The 21,487-nt window shown below is 35.7% G+C and overlaps 1 protein-coding gene across 1 annotated transcript in view; it reads left to right on the top strand.

Annotated features, from left to right (window-relative positions):
• The window catches only part of SHH2 (DNA-BINDING TRANSCRIPTION FACTOR 2), a 60,103-nt gene that overhangs the window by 19,789 nt on the left and 18,827 nt on the right, over positions 1-21,487 (top strand). Inside the window, exons 2-5 of the mRNA XM_089991397.1 lie at positions 3,641-3,726; positions 3,808-3,853; positions 3,950-4,091; positions 4,896-4,959. Of these exons, the coding sequence (XP_089847523.1) occupies positions 3,641-3,726; positions 3,808-3,853; positions 3,950-4,091; positions 4,896-4,959 (338 nt within the window). The remainder of the gene's footprint in view (positions 1-3,640; positions 3,727-3,807; positions 3,854-3,949; positions 4,092-4,895; positions 4,960-21,487) is intronic.

Here is a 21,487-nt window from a genome sequence, read left to right as displayed (position 1 = left end):
AACACATATTCTCAAATCTACAACATGAAGAGAAACAAACTCACCAGCAAGCGTGTAGAGGATTTAATATATGTTCATTCAAATCTTCGATTAATTTCGCGAAGCAATGATGAATAAAAGTACTAATTTGCTCTCTTAGTTATTTGATTATTTCTTAGTTTTCATTTAAATATACTTTTATTGTATTTAACATTTTCAAATTGAGTTTGTAACGCAGACAAGGAACATCCAAATTTTGGGATGTAAACCCAGAAGAGTGTGACTTCGAGGGAGAGCATGATTTCAACATAACAAACATGGATTTAGCTGAGCCCAATATTCCTTCTAATGATGCATTTGATGATGAAGAAGAAAATTATTAACATTCATTACTTCATCAGGATATACTTTGGTATGCAATTTAGTTCTTTTATGCTTTACTTATTTGATTGATATTTAGGTCGATTTATGTAATTGCTTTACTTATTTGATTGATAATTTGATATTTAGGTTGATATACTGCATGCATGAATGATATTATGACAATGTTAACTGTTAAATGTTAAACTGTTAAAACTTCAAAATTATATATATATATATATATATAATTGTTTTTTTTTACATTTTTGCCCCTGCCGCACCCCCGCACCCGGGTTTTTTGGAAGTGCCGCATCCCCGCACCCATGTGACATAGCCCTCCAGTATGCGTTTCACCAACCCCTTCTTCTCTCATGGTGAAAATTGAGGGTTGCTAACCTCAATGACAGCATGGAACTTGCCACTTACCACGAAGGTGGGTCACCGAGAACTCGTTGCCAGAGCTCCACCACCATGACCTCGCCTTTTCCCTGCCGGAATGGTGTTCCACCCTCGCTGGAAGGCCCAACTGAACTCTCTCTCTCAACAAAATCCAATTGAGTAATGCAACAACCCAAGGATCTATAAGAAGGCATGCAGTTTCACAAACTACAGTGAAAATCTCACACAATTGAGATCGTCACATCAGTTATCTCCCAACATCTCCGACCCCCAAATCATCAAAAGAGACAAATTATAGTGGAAATCTCATAAAATCAAAATCAACCCATCAATTATTCCCAATATCTTCAACCCAAATCATCAAAAGTGATATCCTCATCAAAACAAGAAATATTTTTTTATGGATTTCATCAGGACATGGATTTTCTCATTATATTTTTTATGATAAACCATTTTCGAACTTGAAACCCTCCAAACCATTGCAGAGAGAGAGAGAGAGAGAGAGAGAGAGAGAGAGAGAGAGAGAGAGAGAGAGAGAGAAATTTTGGCTTGGTAGATGGTAGAAACCATCGTTACAACACCAGATAAAAAATGGGGACTGAAAAATATGGTGTGATCATCCTTCAACATCAAAAGGATAAAACAATCTTTCAGCTTGAGCAAACAAAGGTCTGACCATTGTTAAAAAGGTCAGAGTTAGTTTAGGCGTGATTTTGTGAATTATTTTCAAAAGTTAGCCAGGTCTTTGTAAATAACTCAAAGGTGATGTGGGTCTTTGTAAATTTTTCTAATAAAATTTTTATAAATATATAAATTTATTAGCATTTTACAGGAGAGAAGGACGAAGATAAGGTTTTTTTTTTTGAAGTTTCATGGAAATGTAACATCATTGGCGATGATTTTTCTTCACATCTCGATAGATGATGGCTTAGTAGATGCTGACATTAGTTGCTTGGGGAAAACTTTATCCCAAGTTTACGAGTGAATTATGAGAGTTGATGTATCCACTAAAGGCTGTGCAAGCTCTGGTATATCTTTAGATGGTTGCGTGCTATGTCACGTGGATATGGATACGGGGATGGGACAAATACACTCGGTACAACATGACAGTTCTCAAAAATTAGGACACAGGGACATGGCTGTACACACATATAATCTAGCCCCATAGCTGAAACTTGTGTGCTCTTTGCTAATATGCAAAAGCATCTGCCCAACATGTCAACAAGGTTGATCTGTGCCTTTTTAGGTGATCCGTCCACCACCAAGTGAGACTCAAGAGGACATCTTTGGTCAAGATAATCTTTATCCTTCCTTCACTGTTGCCTTTTGAGTTGAACCATCACGTCTTGATTAACATGGATTGACAAACCGATCTCTTTTTTTTTTGGAACCAAAAAGCCACCTTTCATAGGGGAAATGTTGCTAGATTCCAATAGGAAGGATGGATGCTTGTCCATTATCAGATCCTTCTATAAGAACACCCTGAATTTCTTGTTGATTAAGTCACCATCTTTGGCAACAAATTATTGGATATGTGGACTCCAGATTCCTATTACACAACTGCAAGCAACGTGAAACTCGAAATCATTATGAACTATACATATAGCCTTGTTGATAGCAAATTATAAAAAGAAAAAGTGATAGTAAGCAAAAATTGAAGCTCAATATCAAGAAAAAAAAAAGGGAACATTTATTAAATCAGAGACATCTTGTTGACAGATTTACCATGTTGACTAGTGTTGTGACTTGTCCGGTATCCATGTCGGTGTCATTTGTGTCCACATGGGACATGTTGGCTAAACAATTCCCTCGTGACAGAGGTGTCTTTCCTCTGTTATTGCTTAATTTTTAGAGAGTTCTTGGAGGATATCCAAGCTGCCTGAAATTTATTACTTTGTACTTTTCAGGAGTAAACTTGAGCAACTATTTGAACCTAGGTTCTATCATCTCCAATAGCAAAGACACCCTTCTTTATGTTAGGCGTGTAGTTTTGATTGAGTTTGGCTTGCAGTTTTGATTGAGTTGAGTCATGCTTGGGTTGGTGTAGTTTGATGGGTTTAGTTTGGTGGAGGTGTATGGATTGAATTGGATCTAGTTTGAATGAGTCCAAGCAGTAAGAGAGTCCATGTTCAATTATGGTAAATACATGATTCTACATGCATGTAATGGTTTTGACCCATCTTTAGGGTTTAAAAATAAGTCTACATGGTTGACTGCTGCCATGGACAATTTAAGGAAGTTTTTTCCCAAAATATTTTCAATCTTTTTGTTTATTACAAAAGTAATTCTAAATTTTGTAACAATACTGCATCTTGACCATGGTTGACAGTCGAGGAAGCAAGAGCAGGAAGCGATACGGGAAGCGGGAGCGGGAAGCGGGAAGTGAGGCACTTTCAAAATTTTAGGAAGCGGGAAGCGTGGGACGACTTAGAAGCGAATCACGAACCGTCTCGGAAGCGAACCAGAAGCGACTTAGGAAGCGAGGGGGAAGCGAAAAAAGAAGAAAAAAAATAAAAAATAAAAAATAAAAAATTTGAAAAAAAGAGGGAAGCGTGGGGGAACCATGCTTCCCAAAAAAAAGGGACGCTTCCCCGTGCGTTTCGGAAGCGCGACATTTCGCGCTTCCGAAACGCGTATCGGGGAAGCACGCTTCCCCTATGGTATAGGCGCTTTCGGTAACTCTAATCTTGACACATGATATGTGGGCATGATGTTTGGGTCTTTTGCATGTGCAAAAATGACGACTTTCATCTTAGTTTTGAAGTGAATGTTCTTGGTTTTCTATGGTTCTTTCTCTTTTGCTACTTTTGAAAGGTTAAGTTTGCCCTCCATTTTTAATGTTTATTTAGGTTTTTGATGATGTTCTGAATTTATGTTAGTCATTCTGATGTTCTCTTTGAAGGTAATGGAAATGGAAGCGTGCTTGCGTGATGCCAATAATGGGATGCCTGCTCGTGAGGTTCTAGTTATGCTTGCAGAGAACTTCAGGTATTTATGGTTTTTATATTCAAACAGTAACAGTGGAAGAATGAGTCTGAATGAAACTAAGTAAACTTTAACGTGTTGAAGTGCATCTGCAGACAGAGCTGGAAAGGTTGTTGTGCAGACAAAGCAGGTCAGATATTAACATTAATAAGAACCTTAAATATGATGATGTTATTTAATATTTTTCTTTACTTCAGAAGTTTTGCTTATAGAGAGTCTGTTGCAGGTGTGGAATTGGTTTCAGAACCGAAGGTATGCACAGAGGGCCAAATCAATTAAACCTCCTGGGAAACTATCAATCTCACCTCTTCCACGGGATGATTCCCTTTCATCAAGAAACATGGCTCATCCTGTTCCCGTTGCACCAGGTTATTTTACTGATTCATTCATATGAAGAAGTATCACTATGTTTTGTGCAACTGGTAGCATGAAATGGAGACATGATATTAGAGTTCTATCTGGGTGATGTTTCACTACTATCGCTACTATCTAGGGAAAAAGAAATTTTGCTCTAGGTGACTTTGTGCCTGTTTGATATCAATTTTAAAAAGCATTACTTTCTCATTCAGCAATCTGTTCTTCATATTAAGACTTGACATTTGTCCAATCATCTTTGTAACCTTCATTGGAATCATGTGGTTTTTTGGCTGCTAGAAAAAACACCTCTTTCTCTGTGTTGTAACTTTTGTATTTGGTAGTCACTTCTAAAATGCTCTAAGGTAGTGAAAAATGGGCTAAATATTTTTGTAAATTTCCTTTGTGTGATACTTAAATATCATATGCTATACTCTGGTCTTTATGCTTAACGTTTCTCATTGGAGACAATGAAGATACCTCCTATATTCAAGCTATTTACTTTTCACCAATTATTTGTGGTGATGATGTACAAAAGTCTGACAAAATTGGCAGCAATTTATTTTTCAGTTGATGTAATGGGTTGCTCGCATGATGGATAATGTACTGATAGAAATTCTGTTAATGTTTACAATCTTTTCATTAAAATTTTAATATGGTGGTGATTCAGCATATATAAAGTAGCTACTTATTGTTCAGTTTTTTTTTTTACTTCTTTGGTATAGGCTTATGAGGAACCTGTGCTCTTCCTTCTTTTTCCTTTGTTTTTTCTCTTTCATGCTTCTCAATCTTTTTTTTTCTTTTGACTGGTTAAACAGCAGGGAGAAATGTTAATGGTGCTCAGATGGAGTTTGAAGCCAAGTCAGCTAGAGATGGTGCATGGTTTGTATTGATGCTAGCCTATCATGTCTGAGTTTATTCCATTTCTCGTTCTTTTTGTCCTTTAAAAATCTTGTTTCTTGATTGTTGTGAAATTAAAATGTAGTAAACATCTTTGTTTTTCTGAATTTCTGGCACGTGTTGGTATAAATGGTATTTTGTTGTTCCTCATTATTCAAATCTCCAAAATAGAGCTTCTGTTTCAATAATTTATAAACAACTGTATGAGCATCAAATAGGTTATGCAAATGAACTGCTCGTTTATGTATCAATTTTGTTGACTGGGGAAGTTAATCTTGTTTTCTCATAGTGGATTGTGTTTTGTTATTCAACACTATTTAATTTTATTTTCCACATATAACAATACATGCAAATTTAAGACTATTGATGCATGCATGATTGCAAATTATGTCAATGATTTTAAGTCAACTGAACATTATTGGAAGTAAAACTGATCCCACTGTTTAGAAAGATCACATTACTTACATAAGGACTGTAGCATTGTGTTCTATAGGAGGGAATTTCAACTCTAGGCAAGAGGATAGCAACATACTGGTCATTAAATTGACTAATATGAGGAGATTCTATTCATGGAGAGATGGGGACTTGTTGATCTTCATGACCAATAATAGTGCACAACCATGCTTACGTATGCTTGAACAATTCTCGATTAGGGAATTTTTTGGCACTATAAAGAATATGGTAAGCTCAGTAGATCCAAGGATGATATCTAGCCACTAATCTATCCAATTAATGTGGGTTAAAGATGAAGGCTAACCGTTTAAGATGGAGAGTTGGTGGCTTCAAGTTTCCACCTCAGGGGACTTGGTGCACAATTGGTGGAAGTGTCAATGGAAGGGAGATAGGTGGAATACAACAATGCCATCAGAATTGTATTGTATCGAATGATACAAAACACTGTATCGTAGTATCAGTACAATAATTGATATGATAACACTCCCTGTATCATTAAACTCAAGATTATCAACCCACATCGGACCATTTATGGAGGTCCTTTTTAACCTCTAGGGGTCATATGATAACACTCCCTGTATCATTAAACTAAAAAAGTGGCAACCGACCATTTATGGAGGTCCTTTTTAACCTCTAGGGGTCATTTTGATCCCATTTTTTCTCTCTCGCCAAACCCCATTTCTTATCTAACCCATTGATTTTTTAAATCAAATAAACCTAAAAAATTAAGGCTTTTGATATCAGAGCCCTAGAGGTGTAATGTACCCTAAACCACCCATTTCCATTCTAGGCAACCTTTTCTTTTTTGCCTCTATCCCTTAAAATCGAGCCCTAGGGGTTTGATTGAAGGTGTTTGGGTATGACTACATCAAATGAGACCATTACACAATGGTTTATTAAGGGAATATAGTGTTTAATTGGTGTAATTATTGTAAAAGCGAGATTCATGGGGGCATCTCAAGAATCAACCATCATTTGGTCGACGCAAAACAAAATGTGGCTACATGCACTTCTAGCCTACTGTTAAATGTTGTGAAATGGCAGATGAACAAGCTATTGCAGGAGAATTAGAAGAAGAGTGAGAAAACTGGAGGAGTTAGTTCCTCTTGTGGAGTTTGTAGAGAAAACTAGCAGTGTCAATGGCCCTGCTGAAGAGGAGCCATGGATCCTATGATAGTAGAAGGACAAGGGCGTGTCTGTGGGGACAAGCAGTAGTTGCACTGAGCGTGCACCACTCCCTGGTGGTAGCAGTAGGGGAAGAAGAGGAGGAAGGTGTAATGAAATATGCGGAAAAGCAAAGAGTGCATTAAGCACTTACAACATCCACTAATGAACAAACAAAAGGGCTAACACCCAAACCCACAAGAGACAACACAACATAAAAATATAAATGTCTCTTATTGAAAAGAGAGAGAACTCTCAAGAGTAAAGAATACAAGAGGGGTTCACCCCTATTTATACACAAAAGAAGGAGAGGAGGAGTGGCCTTAAAAGAAGAGCCACCTAGGGGCTCCCATGGAGTCGTTGGGAGCCCCCAACGGTCACAAATGTGACCGTTGGGGGCCCCATCGACTCCATGGTGGGGCCCCTTTTAGGTGGGCAAAAATACAAAAAATAAAAAGTAAAAAATGGAAAAAAAGAATTTACAAAAAATAAAGAAAAGAAACAAGTACCCCTATCGGGTACTTGTGAAATGACTAAAATACCCCTATCGGGTATTTTAGATAATACATATATATGTATATAAATATATATATATATATATATATATTTATATATATATATATATATATATGAATTACATGTATTTTAACACCCTCCCTCAAGCTTTACGGGGATATAACCGAAAGCTTGTTAAGGAGAAACAAAAAACGAGGAGCAGCAAGGGCCTTAGTGAAGAAGTCTGCCAACTGGTACTCAGATGTGACGTAAGGTAGTGCTATGGTTCATCTCAGGTATTCATCACGTACGTAATGGCAGTCCATCTCAATATGCTTAGTACGCTCATGGAAGGTGTGATTGCTTGCAATATAAATTGCACTTTTGTTGTCACAACACATCTTCGAAGGAGTAGAGATGACAATGCCCATATCACCGAGGAGACCTCTTAGCCATACAAGTTCCATGGTTGTAGTGGCCATAGCACGATATTCCGCTTCCGTTGAGGACAAGGATACTTTGTGCTGCTTCTTGCATCTCCAAGAAATCATAGTCACCTAAGAAAACACAAAATCCCGTAGTTGAGACTCGGTCATTAGGATTTCCTCCCTAATCAGCATCAGTATAAGCAATTAAATCAAATGATGAGGAGGAGGAAAGAAAAACTCCCTTAGTTATGGTGTTTTTGATATATCTGACGATCCTTAAGACTGCACTCATGTGCACGGTTGTAGGTGCATGTTGAAACTGACTGACAGAGTGGACAACATGAGCTATGTCTGGCGGAGTAATGGATAAGTAGGTTAGAGACCCAACAAGTTGCCGGTAGGGAGTAGGATACTCGAGAGGTGTTCCATCTTCCAACCTTAATTTTGCATTGATGACTTCAAGGGTTTCTGTCTTCTTATCATTGGAGATACCAGATTTGAAACAAATGTCAGCAGCCAGTTTCATCTGAGAGAGAATGTACCCTCGAGGAGAGTACGCCACTTCAATCCCTAAAAAGTATCTTAAGAAACCAAGATCAGACATGTCAAAATGTTCTTTTAAAACTTTCTTAATATTATAAATTCCTTGCTCATCACTTCCAGTGATGATCATATCATCAACATAAAGTAGTAAAATAACTACTGAAGACCCTGCATTTTTCACAAACAAAGCAGTGTCAGTATAACATGAACGAAAATTCAAACTTGTCATTACATTACTAAATCTATCATGCCAAGCCTTTGGGGCTTGTTTTAAACCATATAATGCCTTTTTAAGTTTGAGAATTTTATTTTTACCAATACATACTCCTGGTGGGGGATCCATGTAAACTTCTTCATTTAATTCGTCATTCAGAAATGCATTCTTAACATCTAGTTGATAGATAGGCCATTTTTTCACTGACGCAATGGCAATAAGAGTCCTAACACTAGTCATTCTAGCAATAGGTGCGAAGGTTTCTTCATAATCTATACCATATTCTTGAGCATATCCTTTAGCTACTAACTGGGCTTTATAACGTTCTAATGAACCATCACTCTTAGTTTTAATTTTGAAGACCCATCTACATCCAATTGATTTCTTTCCAGTGGGTAACGAAGTTATTTCCCAAGTTTTTGCCTTTTCAAGGGCACTAAGCTCTAAGTTCATGGCTTCAACCCATTGGAGGATGTTTTTGGCCTCATTATAGTGTGAAGGTTCATGAAATGAGTGCAACGCAATTAGACACGCTCTATACCTTGGAGTTAGGGACTCATAGGAAACAAACCTATTAGGAGGATTGGAGATCCGACCGGATCTCCTTAAAGAGGTTTCTTCTATGTTGGATCCTTGAGAGTATTTTTCTAAGGCGCTCATTTGAGTTTGTTGACCACGCCTAACATAGGTTTGGATTGGTCTATCACTTTCATCTACAACATTGTCAAGAGGAATATCCTCTAGGTCATTCAAAGACTCATTAGAGATTTCCTCTTCTTGAGGAGTCTCATCTTCTTGAGATAGAAGATCAAATAAAAAAGATATTCACTTTCGTCAATATCTTTAGTTTTCACAAAACCATTTTCATTTTCCAAAAAGGTTACATCTTTGGATACATAGAGTTTGTTATTTTTCAAGTCAAAACATCTAAAACCCTTTTGATTTTCTTCATATCCCAAGAAAACACATTCAATAGCTTTAGGAGATAATTTGTCCCGTTTATGTGTAAGGACAAAACATTTACATCCAAAAATTCTTAATCTATTGAAATCAAGTGTTCTTTCAAATAGTTTTTCATATGGAGATGTATTTTGTAAGGATGAAGATATCATTCTATTTATTAAGTAAGTTGAGGTTAAGGCCGCTTCGGCCCAAAAACTCTTCAGTATTTCTTTGGAAATAAGGAGTGTCCTAGTGGTTTCCATGATGTGTCTATGCTTTCTTTCGGCCAAGCCGTTTTGTTGGGGAGTCCTAGGACACGATCTTTGATGACAAATTCCATTTACTTCTAAATAATTTTGAAATTCATTTGATAAATATTCTCCACCCGAATCGGATCTAAGAGTAGAGATATTACTTGAAAATTGATTTTTAACTATCATATGAAATTTTTTGAAGAAGTCAAAGACTTCGGATTTTAAATTGAGAAAGTAGATCCATACATACCTAGTGTAGTCATCAATGAAAGTAACGTAATAGGAGTACCCTCCTTTAGACATGACCAGGGAAGGACCCCAAACGTCCGAATGGACTAACTCAAAAGGTCTTTTGGACACAAAAGTTCGGTTTGGAAAAGGAGTGGATTTCATTTTGCCAAAAATACAATTCTTGCAAACAAAATGTTTCTCATTACAAAATTTCTTTCCAAATGGAAAAGAGTACATTTTTGAGAAACTTGGATGTCCAAGTCTTTGATGCCAAATTTCAATATTTTTATCTTGGACATGGTTACAAAAAGAGTTAGTGGAGAGTTTCAAGTTGCTCATGTAATAGAGATCTCCCCTCCTATGGCCTTGCCCAATCTGCTTCCCGGACCAGAGATCCTATATAGAGCAATCCTTAGTTGAGAAGGAGATTTCACATCCATGATCACATATTTGAGCAACAGAGAGGAGATTTAAATTAAGTTGAGGTACAACTCTCACGTTTGGCACAAATAAATCTTTGGAAAAGTTTAAAGTTTCAAAACTTTTTACTTGTAAAGATGTACCATCGACAGTTAAAACATAGGAGTTTTTATAGTTATTACACAAATCGGAAAGCTCATTTTCAAGTGGGGTCATATGAAAGGAAGCTCCAGAGTCAAGGATCCAAGAAGACATACCTGGAGGAAAGGAAGAAGCTATGGCGGCACCCGAGGTTGATGGTATCTTGAGTAGAGTTTGTAGTGCTTCCGATAGTTGAGCAAGATAAAAAGATTCCTTCCCTTTGATGGTTTTCTCTTTCTTTTGAGTAGCTTCTTCAACGGAAGCAACCTTATTTTTAGGTGCTTCATTCAACTTAGGGCAATTAGGTCTTATATGACCCAGCTCTTGACAATGATGGCAAATGACTTTTCTATAGTTGCTATTATAATTATTTTGCCTTCCAAAATGTGGAGGTTTGTAAGCTTTCATATGGTTGCCGGGTTTTGATACGGCCAATACATTATCTCCTCCTTTAATCATGCCAAGACGAGTTTATTCTTGGCATATTTCGGCTATGGCATCTTCCAAGGGAAGAGACTTAGATCTATGTAGGAGGGAAGATCTAACTTGTTCATATTCGGGTCTAAGCCCATGTAAAAATTGGAAAAAGTGCTTTTTTTTATTTGTTCTCTCCTTAATTCCACATCCACACTAGAAACCCATTTTGGTTCTAGTAAAGATAGTTCATCCCATAGGGGTCCAAGAGTGCTAAAGTAATCCCTTACACTCATTTCTCCTTGCTTGATAGTCTGGATTTTTTCTTGAAGAAAGAATTGACGAGCAAGGTCTTTTTGAGTAAACATACCTTTCATAAAGAACCATGCTTCATTAGCAATCCGAAACTTGGCAATGTTGGCGCAAATCTTGAGCTCCACATTGTTCATGAACCAAGCAAGAATCTTGGCATGCTTACTTTCCCAATCTTCCACTTTAGATTGGTGATCTTCAATGGCCTTCATGCGGGCATTTCCTTCAAGAGCTTTTTCTTTATCACGATCCATCTTAGTTAGTTGGAGTTGTGGTTCCGGAATAGTGCCCATAACGTATCCCCAAAGTTTTTTACCTTTGAGGTTGTTCTCCATGGCGGCGGCCCACATCATGTAGTTGGAGCCATTGAGCTTGAAGGAGAGATCAATCTTTTGTTCTCCTTCCATTTTAATCACTCACAAGAGGATAAATGAAGAGAGATACAACAAGAAAAAAATATAACTACACAACTAGCTATATTAAGAAGAAGAGCATACACAAGGCTCTGATACCATGTAATGAAATATGCGGAAAAGCAAAGAGTGCATTAAGCACTTACAACATCCACTAATGAACAAACAAAAGGGCTAACACCCAAACCCACAAGAGACAACACAACATAAAAATATAAATGTCTCTTATTGAAAAGAGAGAGAGCTCTCAAGAGTAAAGAATACAAGAGGGGTTCACCCCTATTTATACACAAAAGAAGGAGAGGAGGAGTGGCCTTATGGCCTTAAAAGAAGAGCCACCTAGGGGCTCCCATGAAGTCGTTGGGAGCCCCCAACCGTCACAAATGTGACCGTTGGGGGCCCCATCGACTCCATGGTGGGGCCCCTTTTAGGTGGGCAAAAATACAAAAAATAAAAAGTAAAAAAAAAAAAAATTTACAAAAAATAAAGAAAAGAAACAAGTACCCCTATCGGGTACTTGTGAAATGACTAAAATACCCCTATCGGGTATTTTAGATAATACATATATATATATGTATATAAACATATATATATATATATGAATTACATGTATTTTAACAGAAGGGGCTTTACGATCCCATGATGCAGGATTGGCACTATTTCCCACCTATGACGACCCTAAGAACCCGGCTGGATATATGAACTGCCATGGCTTCCAAGCAAATGATCGAACATGCAAACTTAGTAGTGGGATGCTTTTTCATGAGACTTGTATGCCCTTCAGTGCTGCAAACTTTCAGCACTTTCAAGCTATGCATGCCATAGCCAATATAGGGGCTGGTTATAACATGTCCTCTTTTCATGTATTGAGGGCAGGATTATAAAGCAAGTTGTTGTAGAATTAAACAATTTTGTGGTGAGTTTAGTCATGAAAGACTACGGGTTGCGCCAACATAGCAGATAGATGGATAGACAAAAAACAGAGAAATTTGGTAAACTTTTTAGTTTCTTGTCCTAAGGTGTAGTACTTTTGAAATCTGTTGATATGTCAAATAGGTTGAAGATGGTAGATGAGTTTGTTATCTTTGAGGATGTGGTGGAGGATATTAAACCTCATAATGTGGTCCAATTCGTCAAGGTTGCAAGTATCATATCGTTACCTGTATTGGTCGGGCCCAGAATAAGATACATATTGTATCGTATCTTAAAAAATCATAATTTCTTAATAATTTTTTTCAAAAATTTCAAAAAGTCATGAAAATCAAAACAAATTAGCAAACATTTTAAAAAAATCATAACACATGAAACAATAATGAACTGCACAAAATACAACCATAAAATCACATATGAAGCATTTATGTCTCTATGAGCTACATAAGACATCATCAAACATCAACTATCTCACAAGAATAATGCAAAATATTAAATATCTCGCAATAAAGAACATGCCACAAAGACTCATACTTTCATATTACATAAATAAAAACAAAATAACCAAGTTTATGAACACTTAAGTGTTAAATAACTAAGTTTTTTAAAATATAACCCCAATCATCATCATCTTCTTCTCCTCCAACTACATCCGAATCGTCTCCAATATACGTGGGTTTTTTATCATCTACTTTATGTGTTCTTTCTACGTTGATCCACTGAATGTCTTTTTCATTCAAAATGTTTGCTTCTTCTTCAACTCATACATCCAATGCATCAAAATTTTTCAAACTAATAGGATCAAATTGCTCTTTGTGCCTCCTTGATTACAAGTTTTCCATTTTCTTAAAAAAATGGCATGAAAAAATTAAAATTAGTTGGGTTTTGTATTATATAATTTTTTTTAAATAAACACATGAAAATGATAAATAAACTTTATAATTTATCTACGTACACAACAACTTCACGCTACGATTGGTTGACAGTGAAAATGCATATCTCCATGCACAACAACTTCACGCATGAATCACCTAATTCACTTTTGAATACAATATCTACAATTTATCTTAGCTTTTTTTGTGTGCATGGAGATATGTATTTCACTCATCTGATGAAAATATTTTTTTTATTGCGGTTCTATTCTTTATTAAACTTTGCACTATTAAAAAATTTGTAACAAATCTAGTAATTGCACTTTGAATCAACTTAGCACCACTAGTGTATTTTCTTATTAGGCTCAAAATCCATGTATGTTTTTAAATAAATTTAATCATTTCTTGGCAGCATTCAACAATGTTCTTTTGCTCATCCATGTTGATGTCATCAAGCATGAGGTCTATCCAATGGGCAATACATGATGTAAAAAAAAAGACCCATAGTTTTCTGTTATTCTTTACTTGCTGCCCTATAATGTGCTGCATTATTAATAATAATTTGAACAATATTTTTAGGTTGAATCTCTTCCACAACCCGATCTAATATTGTAAGTAATACATATGCTATCTTGGGTGTATTAGACAGATTGATTGACTTTAAAAATATAGTTCCTTTGAGGCAATGAACAAAAAAATTTATCAAGGTCGTTGAATTTTTGTCTGTCCACCTATCTGTCATTATGCGACACTCAGTTTCTCTGTATGGTTGCCTCATCTCATCACAATATACCTTCACTTCATTCACATTAGTATCTAAATTTTTTTATCTCAAAGCATGATACGAAGGCATTTTATATCAAGGTCTGATACTAGTTATGGCATATGCCATGACCTGAAAATGAAAGAAATTTACCGCATTAAAAGGAATGCAAACATCATAAAACCATCTTATAACCGCGACATTCGCCTGCTCGATTAAATGTTGAGGAGTTATAACAGTATAAATATCAGGTTGTGCCCTTGGGGGAGTCCTAAGACGAAAAATCTCCTAATAGAGCTTTTAGCTCTACCTCTTCTCAAAGAACTCTTTCTTTGTCTTCATCTTCTTTTTGTGCCTGCGACATTACTACTAGCACCATTCACACATTTTTTCTTCGCTGCAGAACTTCCTACTTCTGATGATATGCTAAGGGTTATAGGATCAGAACTAAGGAGTTCATCTTCGTCATACACATCCTCCAAGGGTCGTGCATAGCTCATTTCAGTAATTGCTGGTATTGTCATTTCACGACCTCTGGCAAATTCCTTGACATGCATGCCATAACATTGAGATGTGTCATGACTAAATGATGCTTCAACCGATAGATACCACCCAAAAAATATTATGACAATAGTTGCACTCGATTTTCAATCTATTTTCACTTGATACTTGAGTGCTACATTGTCATGCCCGATCATCTGATGCCATCCTCCCCCAAACAAACTCAATAAGAAGCAAAAAATAAAGATTTTTTTACCTTAACCCACTTCCTTGAGTGAAAAAATGGTGAAAATGCATTTTTGAGCAAACCGCAAAAGCCCTCTCCCTTGCGTACAAATCGGCCCCCAAATCACTCTCACGACTCTTAGGATGCGTGGATACCCTTGTAGTGACCTCTACACAAATGAGAAAGTCGGCTCTCAAGAGGTCTTTAAAATCAAAAAAATAAAAAACAAGTTTTAACTATTTTTAAAGTGCGTCAAAGGTGTATCATATGATACACCCTGAATCGTACGATACAGCATGATACATGGATGTATCGTACGATACACACTCATATCACGATACGAGAGTGTATCATATCTCTTTTTCCCATAGTAACAATACATATTGTGTTGTATCATATTGTATGATATAATACGTTACTTACAACATTGCAATTCGTTACTGATAATGCAACAAACTTCAGAGCTGCTAGAAGAATATTGGAGGTTGAATATAAAAGTTTTGTTTGGTGTCCATGTGAAGCACATTGCATTGATCTCGTGCTTGAAGACATTGATAAGATGGATGGCATTTCTCAGATCATTGAGATGTGCAAGAAAGTAACAAAATTTATCTATAATCATTTAGGGATATTAAACTTGATGAAGAGGTTTACCAAGGGGACTCCGTTCATACGCCTTGCATTGACAAGGTTTGCTGTGAATATTTTGGTTGTACAAAACCTTGTCATTTATCAAAATGAATTGAAATAGATGTTTTCTTCAAATGGGTGGAATGCTATGAAGTTGTTGCATAAAATGATCGAGATTGACATAGTCGAGATAGCAAGGTTGTAAGTATCGTATTGATACCCGTATCGGTCAGGCTCAAACTAAGACAGTATCGTATCATAAAATATCATAAATTTTTAATAAAAATTTTCAAAAAATCCAAAAAAACAAGAAAAATCAGAAAAAAATAGCAAAAATTATAAAAAAATCATATCACATGAAACAATGATGAATTGCATAAAATACAACCATAAAATCACATATGAATCATTTATGTCTCTATGAATTGTATAAGACATCATCAAACATCAACTAATATAGAATCACAGATAATATTGCATGCATATTTCACAAGAACAATGCAAAATATTAAATATCTTGCAATTAAAAATGTGCCACAAGACTCATACTTTCATATTACATAAACAAAAATAAAATAACCAAGTTTATGAACAATTAAGTGTTAAATAACTAAGTTTTTTTAAAACATATTATATAAAGCCTCAATAATCATAATCATCTTATTTTTCTCCTTCGACATCCACATCGTCTTCAAGATTCATGGGGTCTTCATCATCTACTTTTTATGCTCCTAAGGTGCATGGGTTCCCTTCTAATGGCCTCTACACAAATGAGAGAGTCAGCCCTCAAAAGGTATTTAAAACCCAAAAGTTAAAAAGTAAGTTTCAACCCCTTTTAAAGTTCGGCGATGTCGTATCGTAAGATACACCCTATATCGTACGATACATGATACACCTGATACGAGTATAATACACAGTCATATCATGATATAAATGTGTATCGTATCGAGAACCTCAATAGTAACGATATACGATACGGTACGATATTGACAACACTGGGAGATAATATTCTCTACAGAGTTTTGGAAGGGGTGCAATATGTTTTCGAGGATGACTGTGCTGAAATGAAGTATGCAAAATTACAAGGATAAGATGCAAAAGCATCAAACAAGTCCAATAGTGGATAATTACAAAGGCACAATAGTGCATAAGCAAAAACTCCACGATAGGACAATACAAAAAGCCTCAAAAGGGCAATTCCAACAAGTAAAAGAATAAAAATATTATTGAAGAAGGCTTGAAATAAGATGAGAGAAATAAGGGGAACACTTTTTATTTATATATAACAAAAGAGAGGGGAGGCCATTGGGAGCACCCCTCATAGAGTCGTTGGGGAGTTCCCAACGACCATATTTATGACTGTTGGGGCCCCAACGACTCTATGAGTGGGGACCCAATTGGCACATAAAAAGAAAATAAAAAAAGGAAAATATATTAAGAAAGAAATAAAAAAAGCAAAACTAAAAATATAGTTGTTTCTAGAAAACAACTATAAGTACATGTGAAAAAACGAAAATGCCCCTAACGGGCAAACTAATATAAAATAGATTATATATATATATGTTTTTACACTCCTTAAACTTATGGGGAAATAACCGAAAGTTTGCTAAGGAGAAAAATAAATCGAGGAGCAGGAAGAGCTTTTGTAAAGAAATCTGCCAATTGGTACTCTGATGTGACATACGACAATGCAATAGTTCATCTCAGATATTCATCACATACATAATGGCAATCCATCTCGATATGTTTAGTTCGCTCATAGAAGGTGTGGTTGCTTGCGATGTAAATTGCACTCTTATTGTTGCAACACATCTTCGAAGAAGTTGAGATGATTATTCTCATATCACTCAGAAGACTTCGAAGCCACACAAGCTCCATGGTTGTAGTAGCCATTGCACGATATTCAGCTTCGGTTGATGATAATGATACTTTATGTTGTTTCTTGCATCTCCATGAAATCATAGTCATCTAAAAATAAACAAAAATCGGTAGTTGAGACTATAATTGAGATTTCCACCCCAAGCAACATCAGTGTAAGCATGTAAATCAAATGAAGAAGATGCAGATAGAAAAATCCCCTTGGTTATAGTATTGTTGATATATCTGACAATTCTTAAGACAATACTCATGTGCACAGTGTTAGGAGCATGCTGGAACTGACTCATAGAGTGAACTGCATGAGCAAGTGATGGATAAGTATCTGAGTGACCCAACAAGTTGGTGGTAAGGAGTAAGATCTTTATCTTCTAGCCTTAATTTAGCATTAATTACTTTTAGGGTTTCAATCTTATCATCTGTAATATCAGACTTGGTACAAATATTAGCAACAAGTTTCATTTGAGAAAGGATGTACCCTCTGGGAGAGTACGCAACTTCAATACTTAAGAAGTATCTTAAGAAACCTAAATCAAACATATGAAAGTTTTCTTTTAAAATATTTTTAATATCACTGATTCTTTGTTTGTCACTTCCAGTAATAATTATATCATCTACATAAAGTAAAAGAATAACAACCATAGAACCTGTACTTTTAACAAAAAGAGTAGTGTTAGTATAATATGAATGAAAACCCATATGAGTCATTACATTACTAAATTTATCATGCCAAACTTAGGAGCTTGTTTTAGACCATATAAAGCTTTTTTAATTTTAAGAATTTTACCTTTTTCAATACAAAACCCTGATTGAGGATCCATGTAAACTTCTTCATTTAATTCACAAGCATTTTTCATATCTAATTGGTAGATGGGCTATTTTTTAATAGATGCAACGGTTATGAGGGTCCTAACACTAGTTATTCTAGCTACCAGGGCGAATGTTTCTTCATAATCAATACTATATTCTTGAGAGTACCCTTTGGCCACTAACCTAACTTTGTATCGTTCTAGAGACTCATTACTCTTAGTTTTAACCTTAAAAACCCATTTACATCCTATAGATTTATTTCCTATGGGTAATGAAGTTATTTCCTATGTTTTAGCTTTTTTAAGAGCTTTAAGTTCTATATTCATAGCTTCAAGCCATTGAGGAAGATTTTTGGCTTCATTATAATGTGATGGTTCATGATAGAAATGTAATGCTATTAGACATGATCTATATTTTGGTGTTAATGTGTCATAAGATACAAACCTACTTGGTGAGTTGGAGATACGATTGGATCTCCTAAGTGAGATTTCTTCTAACGATGAATTTTGAGAATATTTTTCTAAAGCATTTAGAAGATTCCTTTGTTCATGCCGAGTATAAATTTGAATAGGTTTATCAATTATATCATTATTTATAGATGATTCTTCATGCACATTATCATCACCATTTTCATTGTCATTTAAGAGATTATCCTCTATGTCATCTAAGGAATCATTACAATAATTCAACCCTTTTTGTGGCAAGAGATAAAATAGAAAGGCATAATCGACTTCATTGTTTTCTCAAAACCATTTTCATTTTTCAAAAAGGTTACATTTTTAGAGACATAGTTTGTTACTCTTAGGATCAAAACATTTATATCCTTTTTGGTTCTCTTCATAACCCATGAATACACATTCAATGGCTTTTGGAGACAATTTATCTTTTTTATGGAAAAGCACAAAACACTTACAACCAAATATCCGCAACCGCTTGAAGTCGGGTGTTCTTTCAAATAATTTTTCTTAAGGAGATGTGTTTTATAAGGATGATGGGGCTATTCTATTTATCAAATAAGTTGATGTTAGAGCGGTCTCGGCTAAAAAACTTTTTGGAATGTCTTTGGAAATAAGTAGTATCCTAGTGGTTTCTAAAATATGCCTATGTTTTCTTTCGGCCAATCCATTTTATTGGAAAGTTCCAAAACCTGGTTTTTGCAGAAAACCCCCTTTAGTTTTAAATAATTTTGAAACTCATTTGATAAGTATTCACCACCCGAATCAGATCTAAGAATAGAGATGTTGCTTTGAAATTGTTGTTTGACAATCATATGAAAGAAAATACATCTGATTTAAAAACATAGGAGGTTTTTGAATTAGTGCATAAGTCGGATCATATTAAAGGAGGTTCCAGAATCAAGGATCCAAGAAGATACCTAGAGAAGAAGATGAGGCTATTGTGACACCTGATGTAGATTGAAATTTGAGTAACATTTGAAGTGCCTTCGATAATTGAGCAAGGGAAAATGAATCTTTTCTTTTAATTGGTTTTTCCTTTCTTGGTGTGGTTTCTTCAACGGAAGCTACTTTGTTCTTAGGGATTTCATATAACTTGGGACAATTAGGTCGTATATGACTCTGTTCATGGCAATGATGACAAATAGCCTTCTCGTAGCATCTATTATAGCTATTTTGTCTCCTAGAGTGTGGAGGCTTGTAAGTTTTTACATGATTGATGGGCTTGGACATGGCTAACACTCCATCTCCTCATTTTATCATGCCAAAACAAGTCTCCTCTTGGCATATTTCGGCAACGACATCTTCCAAAGGAAAAGACTTAGATCTATGAAGAAGAAAAGATCTAACTTTGTTCATATTTGGGCCTAAGCTTATATAAGAATTGAAAAAAGTGTGTTTTTTCATTTGCTCTTTTTTTAGTTCAACATCTTCACTAGCAACCCACTTGGGCTAAAAAATGGGTTGCTAGTGAACCATGCGAGAATTTTGGCATATTTACTTTCCCAATCTTCTATCTTGGATTGATTGTCCTCAATAACTTTTATGCGAGCATTTTCTTTTAAAGCTTTTTCTTGCACTCCTTCTATCTTGGTGAGTTTGAGTTGAAGTTCCATAATAGAACCCATGACATATCCCCAAAGTTTCTTGCCTTTGAGGTTATTTTTTATGGCAGATGCCCACATCATGTAATTGGTACCATTCAACTTGAAGGAGAGATCAATCTTTTGCTCATTCTCTATTGTGGTTTAGAGAGAAGACAAAAGAAGAGTACGAAAGAGCTCCTCTACTTAAATTGCGGCAAGAACGTCGATCCCTGAATCACGTTCTTTCAAATGGCCACTCTTCAAGAGACCAAGAACATAACCTTGTTCTGATACCATGTAATGAAGTATGCAGAATTATAAGGATAAGATGCAAAAGCATCAAACAAGTGCAGTAGTAGACAATTACAAAGGCACAATAGGCATAAAAGTGCATAAGCAAGAAGTCCACGATGGGACAATAAAAAAAAACCTCAAAAGGGCAATACCAACAAGTAAAATAATAAAAATATTATTGAAGAAACCTTGAAATACAATGAGAGAAGTAAGGGGAACATCCCTTATTTATATACAACAAAAGAGAGATGGGAGGCCATTGGGAGCTCCCCTCCTAAAGTCGTTGGGGAGCTCCCAACGGCCATATTTATGACTGTTGGGGCCCCAACGACTCTATGAGGGGGGCCCCAATTGGCACATAAAAAAAATAAAAAAGGAAAATATATTAAAAAATAAAATAAAAAAACAAAACTAAAAATATAGTTGTTTCTAGAAAACAACTAGAAGTACATGTGAAAAGACGAAAATACCCTTATTGGGCAAACTAATATATATATATATATATATATATATATATATATATATATATATATATATATATATATATATATTTAACATGTGCTACTTATGAAAGTGTTGAGGGGAGTGGATAGTGAAGAGAGGCCAGCTATGACCTACTTGTATGATGATATGGATAGTGCAAAAGCACATATTACAGAAAACTTCAGGGTCAAAAAAACATATTACATGCTAAGTCACATGGACTCGGCTAAAAGGTCGACGCACCCCCGTTGACATGCCCCGACACGGGTGCGGCTTTGGGCACGGGGCGGACACGGTCAACTAAGTGTCGGACTTGGTCAACGCACCGGGGCTGAGTCCTTCCACATTTTAGACTCAGTCAACTTTGACTGAGTCTATTTTTGTCTATTTTATAAAATTAATTTGGACCATATCCAAGACAGCATCGGGGTCGGATCTTATTATTGTTATATATATATATATATATATATATATATATATATATATATATATATATATATATATATAGCCGTGTTCCTGTGTCCAAATTTTTTTAAATTGCTCTGCACCCATGTCGCACCCGCACCCGTACCCGCACCTATGTGACATAGATTATATGTTAGTTTGAAAGGTGATTAATAAGTGATAAATTGACTAGATCCGTCAAGACATTCATGTTGTT

This window comes from Nuphar pumila, chromosome 16 (genome assembly GCF_984573655.1).
Source record: "Nuphar pumila chromosome 16, dmNupPumi1.hap1.1, whole genome shotgun sequence".
NCBI lineage: Eukaryota > Viridiplantae > Streptophyta > Magnoliopsida > Nymphaeales > Nymphaeaceae > Nuphar > Nuphar pumila.
Note: the sequence above shows the minus strand (reverse complement) of the source record. Positions and strands in the feature narration are given on the sequence as shown.